General features: G+C 41.2%; 1 protein-coding gene across 2 annotated transcripts in view; it reads right to left on the bottom strand.

Annotated features, from left to right (window-relative positions):
• Positions 1 to 13,464, bottom strand: part of DPY19L1 (dpy-19 like C-mannosyltransferase 1) — a 344,645-nt gene that overhangs the window by 177,120 nt on the left and 154,061 nt on the right. For both annotated transcript variants that reach the window (XR_011556928.1, XM_070729287.1), the window contains exons 11-12: positions 7,582 to 7,659; positions 6,309 to 6,395 (exon numbers count right to left, since the gene is read on the bottom strand). Coding sequence is in view for 1 of the 2 variants with exons in the window: in XM_070729287.1 (XP_070585388.1) it covers positions 6,309 to 6,395; positions 7,582 to 7,659 (165 nt within the window). In the remaining variant the exon portion in view is untranslated. The remainder of the gene's footprint in view (positions 1 to 6,308; positions 6,396 to 7,581; positions 7,660 to 13,464) is intronic.

The raw sequence follows: 13,464 nt of genomic DNA, 5'->3' as shown, positions 1-13,464 counted from the left end.
AGATAAGCCTCCTTTAGGTCTATGGAGGACATAAGGTCCCAGTGGCGGATAGCTGCAAGTATGGACCTGAGAGAGTGCATCTTGAACCTCCTGTACTTGACATAGAGGTTCAAGTGCCTCAGGTTCAGAATCAGCCGAACTCCCCCTGACGACTTGGGAATGAGAAAGATCGCCGAGTAGAAGCCCCTGCCTTGTTGTTCCAGGGGGACCTCCTCTATAGCTCCTATGTCCAGCAAGTGAGCGACTTCTTTGTACAGGAGTCTTCTTTTCTCCCCATCTGATGGAATGCGACACGGGAGAAACCTGTGCGGCGGAGGGCGGAAGAACTCTATCCTCAAGCCCTGGGCAACTGTGGATACTGCCCAGGTGTCCGAGGATGTAGCCTCCCAGGCGCCCTGGAAGGACATTAGCCTTCCGCCCAAACAGTCGCTGTCCTTGGAGTCACTTCGCCTTCCTGAAGCCTCTGTTGCCTCCTCTAAAGGGGCGGTGGCCTTGGTAGGATCTATTCCGGTCAGCCTGTAAGGCTCTGTCCGCTCGAAAGGACCCCTGGCCAAAGGAGCCCTGGAAATACGGCCTCGACGCCTGGGTGCCCGTCGAGGAGGGCTCAGACCGAAAGGGCTGCCTCCGTTGATAGGGAGCGAACCTCCTATCCTGTTTCCTGTTTGCCTTTGGCATGACCTTTTTCTTATCTTTATCCTCTATCAGGACATCGTCCAGGACCTCCCCAAACAGCTTCTTGCCCTTAAATGGGGCAGATGCCAGGCTCCATTTGGATTTAACGTCCGCCTGCCAGCTCCTGAGCCAAATGAGCCTATGGGAGGCGACTGAGGAGGCCATTGCACGGGAGGCGAATTTGGCAGCATTGACCGTAGCGTCCGCTGAAAACTCCGTGGCCGCCAGGAGTTTGTTGAGGTCCTGGCGGAGTCTTCCATTTTCTGGATCAACCCTGGATTGTAGTTCTTGGATCCAGAGAATCGTGGCTCTATTGAAGAATGATGCCGCTGACGCGGCTCGAAGAGCCCAGGCCGCCATCTGGTGAGTTCTGCGTACCACGTTTTCCGCCCTCTTGTCCTCTGCTCTCAGACCCTCCTGAGATTCTGAGGGAACGAGGGCATTAGACACCAGGCTCGTCACAGGTTTATCCACCGATGGGAATTCCAGCAGGTCCTCCATCGCTTGATCAAACGTATAGAACCTGCGATCAAGGTTAGACGGGCCCTGGGCAGCAGCCGGGTTCTCCCACGGGCGTTGGATTGTCTCCCTAAACAGGTGTGAAGACGGAATGTGAACCGTTTCCTGCTTGGGAAAGACAAACAGGCCACCAGCAGGTTGGGTCGTCTCTGCTGCTGCTGCCTGGTCTCCCTCACCTGCCTGATCAGTGGTCATCTTGGCTTTATTTAATAGAACCCGAAAGAGGGAAGACTTGAAGAGTCCAGTGAAGCTGGGCGGTTCAGGGGGCTGCTCATCACCAGACAGTTCATCCTCTGCCCCACTGAAATTGTCTCTAGATGATCGCTCCTCATCCATCGATCCTTCCAAGGAAAAGGTGGCTGGGGCAGTCCAGGGGTCTCTGGACCTCGTTGGAGGGAGTCCCACTGGGGCCTGCTGATGCTGCTGAGCCCCTATGGCCACGCCCTGGGTATAAGCCGTGGCAATGAGGTCTTGTAAAGTCTGTGGCATACTCTGCCAGGCCTCATTGGAGCTGCGCAGGCCTGCAGCTGTAGGAGTAAAGGTAGCCGCCTAACCATACTGGGCTGATGGAAAAGCTGGATATGCAGAAGGTCCTGCAGCACATTGCCTCTCAGCTCTGGGTGTGGGTGTTGCCAGCCTCACCCTTTCTGGTGACCAATCTCTCTCCGTGGCCGTGCCTACCACCCCTTGAAGGAACATGGGGGAGGCAATCGAAGGGTTGGGTTGATTGGCAGAAGGAACCGGGCCCATTACCTTCTGAGAAGCCTCCAATTGTTTCTCCAGCGCTCGGATGCGCTTCTCTGCTTCTCTCAGAGAGGCCCCTTGAGAGGCCTTAGCCTTCTGGGGCTTTTCCTTCGGAGTGCTAGGCCCTGCGGAGGCCTCCTCCACCAGCTGGGCCGCCTGATCTGCCATACTGTCACTCAAAGTGAGATTGCCTGAGCCGGTATAGAAGGCAAGTCAAAACTCCGTAACCGCTCTAACCGACCTGAGAGCAGAATGACAGCCAACTTTTTCCTCTGCGCCTGCGTGTCGCTAGGGCAGATTCCAGCCTTGCTTGCCAGCGCGCCTAAACGGGCCGTCTAAGTTCCACCTCGCTGTCAGCAACCTCGCTCCAAAAATGGCCGCCGGCTGGTTGCCTTGGCAATGCCCAAAGTTTGGGCGCGAGACTCTCCATTGCCGGCCTCTCAACCAAAATGGCCGCCGGAGCTGTCAAGGAGACGGGCGGGAAAGCCTCCAAGATTCCCGCCTCTCCCTGGGCGATGAATGCGCCCGATTTCACGCTGGATCGCTTTGCCTATCCTCTGAGTGGGGGCGACGGGGGGGGGGCGCGACTGCCATCTGAGGGCCATCTGAGGACCTCTGGCGTCCTGTCCCCCTGGTGTATTCGCCACGGGGGAGGGCAGACCCCCCCGCGGCGTCAACCATCTCCTCTCCTCCGGAGTCTACATCGGAGGTAGTTTCCCCGGGCGCTCACTCCTGAACCCACCAGGCAGGCCCGTGTGGGTTCCCAGAAATGGAGGAGCTGCAGTCAACTGGATTAGACCCACTGGAGGTCTGAAACCAGAGCTGCCTGAGGAGGCATCCCCCAGCTGCACCTATGGAAAAAGGATAAAGAAAAGGCAAGTTAATAATTAATAAACCAATAATAAAACAGTAATTATTAAAACAACAAATAAGCAAAATACAGTGGCACCTCGGTACTCGACCACAATTCGTTCCAGAAGTGTGGTCGAGAACCGATTTGGTCGAGTACCGAATTTATTTATCCCATAGGAAATAATGGAAATGGATTTAATTGGTTCCCAGTCCCTGTTAACTCGCTGGGAACCAATTAAATCTATTTTCTTTATTTCCAATGGGATAAATAAATTCGCTACTCCAAGCTGCAGGAAAGGTGGGGGCTGCTGCAATCCCGGCAGCTTTGGGGGGCTCCTTTCCTCATTGCTTTGTTTTATTACCTGTAAGGAGCTTCAAAAACTTTTTTCCTGTGGCTGCAACAGCGGCGATTTCCCTTCCAGTAGCAAGAGCGCCGGGAACGTCACGTGATGAAGGGAAGCCGGCGGAGCCATCTCAGCAATTGCTGCCGCTCCAGCAGCTTCTCTTCATTACGTGACTTCCCGGGGCTCTTGCTACTGGAAGGGAAATCGCCGCTGTTGCAGCCACAGGAAAAAAGTTTTTGAAGCTCCTTACAGGTAATAAAACGAAGCAATGAGGAAAAGAGCCCCCCAAAGCTGCCGGGATTGCAGCAGCCCCCACCTTTCCTGCAGCTTAGAGCTCTTAGAGAGCTCCTCAGCGCCCTGAAGCTGCCGGGATGGCAGCTTCTGGGGGCTCCTTTCCTCATTGCTTCGTTTTATTACCTGTAAGGAGCTTCAAAAACTTTTTTCCTGTGGCTGCAACAGCGGCGATTTCCCTTCCAGTAGCAAGAGCGCCGGGAAGTCACGTAATGAAGGGAAGTGCTGGAGCGGAAGCAAATGCTGAGATGGCTCCGCCGGCTTCCCTTCATCACGTGACGTTCCCGGCGCTCTTGCTACTGGAAGGGAAATCGCCGCTGTTGCAGCCACAGGAAAAAAGTTTTTGAAGCTCCTTACAGGTAATAAAATGAAGCAATAAGGAAAGGAGCCCCCCAAAGCTGCCGGGATTGCAGCAGCCCCCACCTTTCCTGCAGCTTGGAGCTCTTAGAGAGCTCCTCAGCGCCCTGAAGCTGCCGGGATTACATTTCAGATAATGAACAAAATTTTCTCTGGCTGTTCGGTATCCGAATTTTTGTTCGGATACTGAAGCAAATTTTTGCAGAAAATTTTGTTCGATATCCGAAATGTATGAGAAGGGAAGCGTTCGAAAACCGAGGTACCACTGTAATGCCTAAAATACTCAAAAACCAAATTTTATTGGAAGAGCAAGAAACTCAAAGTCCCTTTACTGCGACTGAGTTTTTAGACTGGAGGGCTAAGGGGGCGGTGCCTGCCTAATATTTAAATTAAACTCAGTCCCTACCAATCAGACTGAAGAATTACCCATCCTAGACTCTCCTTGCAAGTGCATTGGAGAATAGGCATAATGCAAGAAGATTGGGAAAAGGTTGATTTTTTAAAAAAAAATCTTCAAAGAGGGGGAAAAGGGGATAATAGATTGGGAGTCTGATATTGATACCAGGTGAAATTCTGAAATATTATTTATTATTTATTTATTGGATTTGTATGTCACTCCTCTCTGAGAACTTGGGGCGACTCACAACATATATAAAAACATAGTAAAACATCTAATCCAACTGATATAATTAAAAACCCTAAAAATCATAAAATAATTTAAAACATTCATAATTATTCATTCCATAAAACACACTAAAAAGTTGTTGCTCAGGGGGAAAGATCTAATGACCCCAGACCTGGGGACAAAGATGAGTCTTTAAACTTTTTCGGAAGGCAAGGTGTGGGCAGTGTGAATCTCCGGGAGAAGCTGTTTCCAGAGGGCCAGGGCCACCACAGAGAAGGCTCTTCTCCTAGGTCCCACCAGACAACATTGTCTTGTTGATGGGACCCTGAGGAGACCAACTCTGTGGGACCTGACCGGATGCTGGGATTTGTGCGGCAGAAGGCGGTCTCAGAGGTAATCTGGTCCTATGTCATGTAGGTCATAACCAACACTTTGAATTGTGTCTAGAAACCAATCGGCAACCAATGCAGTCCATGGAGTGATGGTGAAATATGGGCATGCCTTGGAAGGCCTATAACCGCTTGTGTGGCTTCATTTTGGACAATTTGATCCCCTCTGTCATTGCCTCTTAATCTCACTTTAACTCTCAATTTAGGAAAGGCTGCTGACAAACTGTTAGGTTCCAGGAAGTCATTGGAAGAAAGAGTTCGAACACAAGTTTCTGCACTTGAAGTCTTTTAATTCTCCAATTCCTGGCACTCATCAACCTCTTTTACATGAATGAGAACTTTGTCGGCAGCAATCATTGGATGCCCCTGCTACCTATTTAGCATATAGCATGCCCCTCCTGCGACTCCACCCTCTCCTGGCTTTGCTCGCTTCAAGTCATGGTCGTACAGCTGCCACCAGCCAGCTGGGGGTCTCCAGTCTTTTCAGGATCTTAATGAGCTTGACAATGAACAGGAGGTTCTCCCAGCAGCACAAAGTTCTCTTCATCTGAATGGCAGCCCACAGTGGGGCTGACAGAAAAGGCTGCATGGTGCGCCAGTGCTACCACAAGAAGGTGGGGGGTGGGGGTAGAGCTGCCCTATGTGCCCCACACCAGCTTACCTCTAGGCCCTCACAGCTAGGCTATCCATGCCCTGATACCTGCTTCACCTCACCTCGTAGACACAATCATAGCACCAGCATACTGCTCAGTCTCCTGTCCCTTTGCAGTCTTGTGGCCAGAGCATCACAAGCAACCAGATGAAATGGACAGGCAGGATGCTGTGCAGGTGCTTAACTAGAGCTTATCTTGGGGGTAAGGCTTACATTGGGCACACAAAAAAACCCATGGTAAGGCTTATTTTCTGGATAGGTCTTATTTTTGGGGAAACAAAACACTAGGCTACCATAAGTAGACAGCATGTAGAACAAAGACTATTTGAAGGTGAGAGAAGCTTCTAATGTAATTTTCCAGATTCCCTGCATGGATTGCCCAATCATGATGTAGGACAAAAGGGGAGGAAGCTAACCACAAGGTTACAAGAACACAATGAATAACTGAAATCATGAGTAACCTCAATGACAATAACAGAACTCATGAGTAACCTCACATTGCAACGTACAAGGGCATGCATTTCAATTTGGAAGAACAAATCTCTAATCCCAATAATCAACTCAGATCCTGACTCATATTCATGATAGCTGTAGTGATCCCATATCATGTAATCACCTTTTACAGCTTTCTGATAAGCAAAGTCAATAGGGAAGCCAGATTCAACTTAACAACTGCAATGATTCATTTAAACAAGTATGACAAGAAAAGTCATAAAAGGGGGGAAAATTCACTTTAAAATGTGTTACTTTAAAATAGAAATTTTGGGCTCTGCATAAGCTGCATGAAGCATTCAACTTAAATAACATGACTACTGTAATTGTACGCTAAGTAAATCATTATTGCCCATTTGTTTAAGACTTACCCAGCTGACTATCAAAAAGGCAGCATAATAGGATGTCATCAACATAGAGTTTCCAAACATAAAGACAAAGCATACAGCAAGTGATACCTGATATGGCATAAATAAAGATGTTAATTAATATTACAGAGGCATGACTAATATATAATCTATAAGATTTTTTAAAACAAAGTAGATAAAATGCTATTTTATACACTATTTAAAAAATCATTTGACAAAATATTCATAAATTATTCTTTTAAAACAATTGAGATTTTTTACTAACTTTATATCATAATGACATTTCAAGTTTCAATTTATAATCAAATTAACAACCATTAATTTGATCAAATTAACAACCATTAATAATCAAATTAACAACCATTAAGCAACTCTTGAAACTGGATTGCAAGCACTTAAAAATGAGGGGGAGAGACAGAAAAAAATGAGGATTAATCACAACTGAATAATTAATCCACATTGAATCATTGAATCAAAACTCTTTCAGTGACTTGATCCAATGATTCAATGTGGGTTAATTATTCAATGATGATTAATCCTCATTTTTCTGTCTCATCATCCTCTTTTTACTCTTTCAGTGACTGTTCAAATTTACAACAGTGCTTGAATGAGGGGGGCATACGAGGGGTCCTCATAGTTGGTACCATTGCAACATTCCCGTGGTCATTAACTGTCATTGGGTGCTTGCAATCAACATGCAGTATCCTACATTGCAGTATCATGTAGTCACCTGATCACCATTTGTGAACATCACTGCTGCTTCTTACAAATAAAGTCAAAGGGGAATCAAGAAGTTACAAGCAGTGATCACGTGACCACCATATTGCAATAATTATTCATCACAACTAGAATAAACCATTGATTCACTTAGTGGCCAATGTGTTTATTGTTGTTGCAAAAGATTTTGAAAAACTGGGCAGAATCACATGGTAACCTGCTTAACTGACAATATTATGATTGTAATTCCAGGTTCCATTGTGGTCATATGTTAGGGATTACCTATTTATAAAATCTTGCAAGCCTGAGACTCTTCTGAATTCTATTCTGATTTACAGGAATTAAAGAATGCTTTATCCCTCTTGGATTAAGTAACAATATTTGTATATTTATGTCAAGAACACATCTCTTATACTTAATGTTATCTTTAAAAATGAGATAACATTTTGTTATTAATAAAAACAACAGTACAACATTCTTTTGAGAATAATCATAAATACAAATATTCAGAAGTAGATTTTACCAAAGAATATTGTTATAAATATAAATATAATATTACCATATGTGCATAAAGTATCTTCTGTAGTTTGGCTGAATCAATAAATCCCAAAATGTATATACCAAAAACAGATGCTACCTGCAATTGAAAAAATAAAATGTATTTTATCTAAAATATTTTAAAGAAAGGTACCAAAGCTTCAAATTATTCATCTTATGAAAATAAACTGAAAAAATGGAAAAATGAATTTTAAATAGTTTTAGCATATAAACTACAAACAACTGTACAAATTTATAATTGTAGTATAAGTATTACAATTTAAGTGGCTAATTTTTGAAAAATTGTGAATTTCCACCTGTTTCCCCAAATTTCCAAGTATTTTCCAACAAGTGAACTCTTATTCACAAAATTCCTGGCAATTGTCATAGGTTAAGAAATTTCAGGATCCGAAAGGGCTGATTCAGAAGAAAAATTTACAGACTTATACAGACTTAGACAACTCATTTTCATTCTGTATATCTTAATTGTCACCAGGACATGATTACTGACATTTCATCATGCAAAACAGAAAAGTCTAAGATGTTTGGCTTTCCGCTCCATATTCTCTATAAATTTTCCAAAAGTAGTGAAATGGAAGACCATTTCTACAAAACCATGAATGTATTCTTTTCATATTTGACGTCAAGACCATTTTATCTATAATACTTATTTATTTTTTATTCGATTTCTATGCCGCCCAATCCTGGAGGTCGCAGGACAGCTTACAATGTAATACAATACAAAAAGATACAAGCAATAAGAAGTTGAATATAATATCTAAAACTAAACCCCATAATAAAACCCATTTGTAGGAGAGAGGAGCGGAGTCTGATGGCTGTAGCAGTGGTGCCATTGGATCTCTCCTGTATGGAGAGTGATGCATGGGGTGCTGCCAGGGACCTGGTAAGTGGCCGGCATGCCCCTCCAGGTAAACTGGCCTGTCTTGCACCGGCTGTGGTGAAGTTGGACAGGCAGTTGCAGAGACAACGTGACGCCGGGATGGAAAGCCGAACGATTACTTCTGGAAAGAAAGTTGGAAAAGTTGCTTACAGAGAAAGAATCCACCTGTCGCTGATGGTAAGCTAAGAGTGCATGAAAGGGTTTTTTGACTTTTGTCTCTGCGCTTGGTTGCTGGACAGAACTAAAATGGCCCCAGATTGAAGAAGGCAGCTATCTGTGCAATGTGGCATTTCAGGGGAAGCTTTGAAAAGTAGCAAACTGCCCATCTTCTGATGCTTTCTAGCTATCTAATTGGTCTTCTCTGAAATTTGCCTTTTGGAATCTGGAACTTCAAATTTCTGCTGTGGAAGCTTTATTTTTCTCTCTTATATAAACAAAGGAGTGTAATACCAGAAGAACAGGACATTAAAAACTGGAAATAGCTGTAAAAGAGCTACCCAGAAAAGACTTGGAAAATTGGTTATCTAACAACATTGTGTGGCTGGAGGAAATATAGCAGTTTGTTATATGTCTAAAGACTTGGATATTTTTGCTAGGAAGAGGTGAATTAGCTAATGTATGGAAGGAAGGAAGGAAGTATTCAAAATGAAATTGATTGAATTGAACTGAACTGATTTGACCTGATTAGACTGCTTGATCTGACTGAAATTACTGAAATTACATTTGGACTGCCTGATTTGACTGAAATCACATTGGACACTATAATTTGAAATTAAATACTTTTAAGAATTAAGTACTTTTAAGAAAATTCAAAGACACTAAAAGCACTTTTTCTTTTCTCTCATAAAGTTATGAGTTATAAAATTATAAAAAGAATTGAATATGCAAAATGAATTGGATTTATTAATAATTTAACCTTATGGGAGTTTACTAATGAAAATTCATATATTCTATACGTATATACAAATATATAACCAAGTGATATAAAATGTAAAATGGAAGAACTGTACAAGAGGAGAAAATCTAATGGTTTATGAATGAGAAAAATAAAAATAGTTCTGATTATTGTGCGTAATATAGATGAAATATTTGATAATGATTATTTTTGGATGATTTTTTTCTTTTTTGTTCCTTTCTCTCTTTTTTCTTCTTCTGATTGATTGAATTATAAATTGCCTATATGATTTATGGTGATAAATAAAATGGGAGGAAGGGGGAAAAGAAAAGGGAAGAGAGGTATAATATCAGGAGTAGAATTAACATGGGATAATAAATAGCACTAATTATGTTGGGCATCATAATGAAAGACAGATGAAATGAGGAAGAGTTAAAATGAATAGATTAGGTAAGATTATCACATTGAGTTCGATAGTGGAAGATATTTAGAATTAGGGATAATTTCTGGATTAGGGAAGATTATGGCACTGCACTCAGCAGTGAAAATAATTAGAATAGGGAAGATTATTGCACTGATACAACAGTGACGCACAGATTAGGGAAGATAATTACACTGGGATTGGCAGTGAAATTTATAGATTAGGGAAGACCATCACACTAAGAACGGCAGTGGAAAAAATCTAGAATAGGGAAGAATATTAATACATTGGTTGTCCTTTTTTAATGGAAGATACTTTTCGCACAAAATAATGGAACAATAATGATTTATAATTATTTCGATCTGCTAAAGTAGAAAGGATATACTGATATAATGAAAGAACTGAAAGAACTGTACTGTGTAGGAAATACTTTTTAAAATCTCTAATAATAACCCTTCCTCCTATGTATGAATTAAGATACGATATGAATAGTGCTTCTTCTTTTTTCTTTTCTTTTTTTTCCCTTTACTTCCTGGGTTTTTAAAGAGAAGTAAATTATGATATTTCTATTGTTAAGGGCAGGTATGATAAAATGAGAGTTTTTTTAAATGAAAGCAGGATTGTGTGTACTAAGAATGTTAGAAAGGGACTGGAGCACAATGGCAATTATGAAAAATAGCAAATAGCCAAGAGAAATATAGATAGCTATAGCACTTTAAATACAAATAAAAACGAAGAACAATATCTAAAAGCCTCAACAGGAAGTGATCTGACCATGACAAGGGTGTAGTGACTACACCCCTTAAAACCAGATCATTTTTCCATTATGAGAGCAAGACCTAACTACTAAAGATATTTAAAGAAGAAATATATCAATTGCATCCAATAGGATGATAATGGTTCTATTAGCTGACAAGAGAGGGTAGAATTTCAGCTTTGACAAGTGATGATTAGGTGTTTTTTGATGAAGCAATGAATATCCCCTGGGAGATTCTTCATGTTCTTCGTAAGGCGGTGGTTGCGGGTGCCCCTGCCCAGTCTCCAGGTCAGGCAGGGGGTCAGCCAGTTGTTGGAGTGCTGTCATCTCTGGAGGTTCCCACAGGAAGGGGAGGTGTGTGTGAATGTCCATGTCCCCCTTTTGTGCCTGCATGTTTAGGAAGATATGGTCTTATGTGTCTTCCTGGTACCCACAGTACCCGATCGTCAAGCTGTACTGCAGCGTAACCTTGTCCCCAGATGATAAGATCTGCTGGGCCTCTCCAGGTGAGATCTGGTAGCTGACGATATTAGACCAAACGCCTGGGGGAGGAAACTGGAATTGTGGAAAAATGACGAGTCGCAGCAGAGGATGGAGTGCCAGTCAGATTAAGAAAGTTCAGAGTATATAAACAAAGATTAAGAGTGTTTTGCACCACTGGGAGGTTAGGGGCAGTTTTCCCCTGCACTCGATCATATCTGTCCAGGACACGTTTTAGTGTTAAGTGAGCCCTCTCCGCGAGATTATGTATTACATCAGGGGGTTTAGTTGTTTTTTAAATTATTAGATTTGTGCTACATGTTTATGTCTGTATCTACTCTGTGAGTGGCCCGAGTCTTCGGAGAGGGGCGGCATACAAATCTAATAAATAATACATAATAATAATAATAATAATAATAATAATAATAATAATACATAATAATACTACATAATAATAATAATAATAATAATAATAATAATAATAATTTACACCTATGAATTTAAAAACAAATTGGAAAAGATGGGGCCAATATATAAACTCTAATTCACTCTATGCCTTTATAGCCATAATGCTGGAACATTGAGAACAATGGAATCTAGAAATTATATCAAATTTTTATAAGTTGTTCTTTTTAAAAATAGGTTTTTATTGTGTTTTTCTCATTAAACAAAAAATCATAATTTTTACATAACTGTGCTCTATTACATATTATTTACAAATCATTGCATTTCAATCTAAGTATATTTCATACATTTCAGTTATAAATTTTACTTCTACATACATTTTATATCTTTTTTTCATTCTTCTATTCTCAATTCAATCATACCATTTCTTCCATAGTGCATAATATTCTGAATCCATTTGTTCTTTCAGTTCAATTGCTAATTTGTTCATATTGGCACAATTTTTTTTTAATCACTAAATTTTCAGAGAGTATATTCTTTAGTCTCCAACATTGCGCAAATGTTATTATTGCAACTATCATAATATGTAATATAATATATATGGTTGTTTTATTTTATTTCCCTTTAACAATCTGTAACAAAAATACTGTACTTGTTTTAAGTGTATTCTACTTGAAAGCCTGTTATTTTCTTTATCCATCTATGCATTTTTATCCAATAATTTTTTGTTTCTGTGCATAACCATCATATATGATAGAAGGTGCCTTGCATTTGACCACATTTCCAACAGTTTGGTTCCACATTTGGGTAGATCTTCGCTAATCTAGCGGGTGCCATATACTATTGATCAAACATTTTGTACAGGTTATCTATCTATCTATCTATCTATCTATCTATCTATCTATCTATCTATCTATCTATTTGACTTATATGCTGCCCCTCTTTGTGGACTCGGGGCGGCTTACAACATTTCGATAAAAAAGATACAATATATAAAACATTTCTAAGCCAATTCATAGAATAGTTAATTTAAAAATTATCTCAAAACTAATCATTTAAAATCGAACAATCACATGCATACTATCACATCCAATACATTTACTGGGCAGAGGCTGGGGTCTAGTGACCCCAGGCCTGACAACATAAGTGCGTTTTCAGGTTCTTACGAAAGGCAAGAAGGATGGGGGCAGTGCGAATCTCTGGGGGGAGCTGGGGCCCCAACAGAAAAGGCTCTTCCCCTAGCACCTGCCAAATGACATTGTCTAGTTGAAGGGAGCCGGAGAAGGCCAACTCTGTGGGACTTAATTGGATGCTAGGATTCGTGTGGCAGAAGGTGGTCCCACAGGTAACCTGGTCCTATGCCATTTGCGCTTTATAGGTCATAACCAACACTTTTAATTCGGTGTAGAAACCAACTGGCAGCCAATGCAGTCTGCGGAGTACTGGAGAGACATAGGCATATCTTGGTAGGCCCATAATAGCTCGCACAAATGCATTCTACATTTTGTAGTTTTCGAACATTTTTCTTTTTTGGGAGGGTTATAAATTTTTTTATTGTTTTTCACAGTTTACAGAGATTCCAATTTACATACCTCAAATTAAAATATAATACAATACAATATCAAATGCCAATTTCTTAGTCAAATTAATCAAATTTTTCTAATTATTTATCACATTATTTCTGGTATATATCATTCATCCTGTGCTACCTGCTTTCCAAATGCTATCATCCAGATTTCAGATAACGTTCTTCACTTTCATTTATATCTAAAGTGCTATAACTATCTAAATTCCTCTTAACTATTTACTGTGTTTCCTAACTATGCCATGGTGCTTCAGTCCCTTTCTAGCGTTCTTAGAAAACACATTCCTACTTTCATTTAAAATAAAAACCCTCATTTTATCATAACTGCCTTTAACAATAGAAAATATCCAAATTTACGTCTCTTTAAAATCCCAGGAAGAAAAAAAAAAGAATAAAAGAGAAAAGAAAAAAGAAGAGTGGAAAAGAGTAAGAAAAGGAAAAACACTATTCACATTGTATCT

The sequence above is a fragment of the Erythrolamprus reginae genome, chromosome Z, assembly GCF_031021105.1.
Source record: "Erythrolamprus reginae isolate rEryReg1 chromosome Z, rEryReg1.hap1, whole genome shotgun sequence".
Lineage (NCBI taxonomy): Eukaryota > Metazoa > Chordata > Lepidosauria > Squamata > Dipsadidae > Erythrolamprus > Erythrolamprus reginae.
Note: the sequence above shows the minus strand (reverse complement) of the source record. Positions and strands in the feature narration are given on the sequence as shown.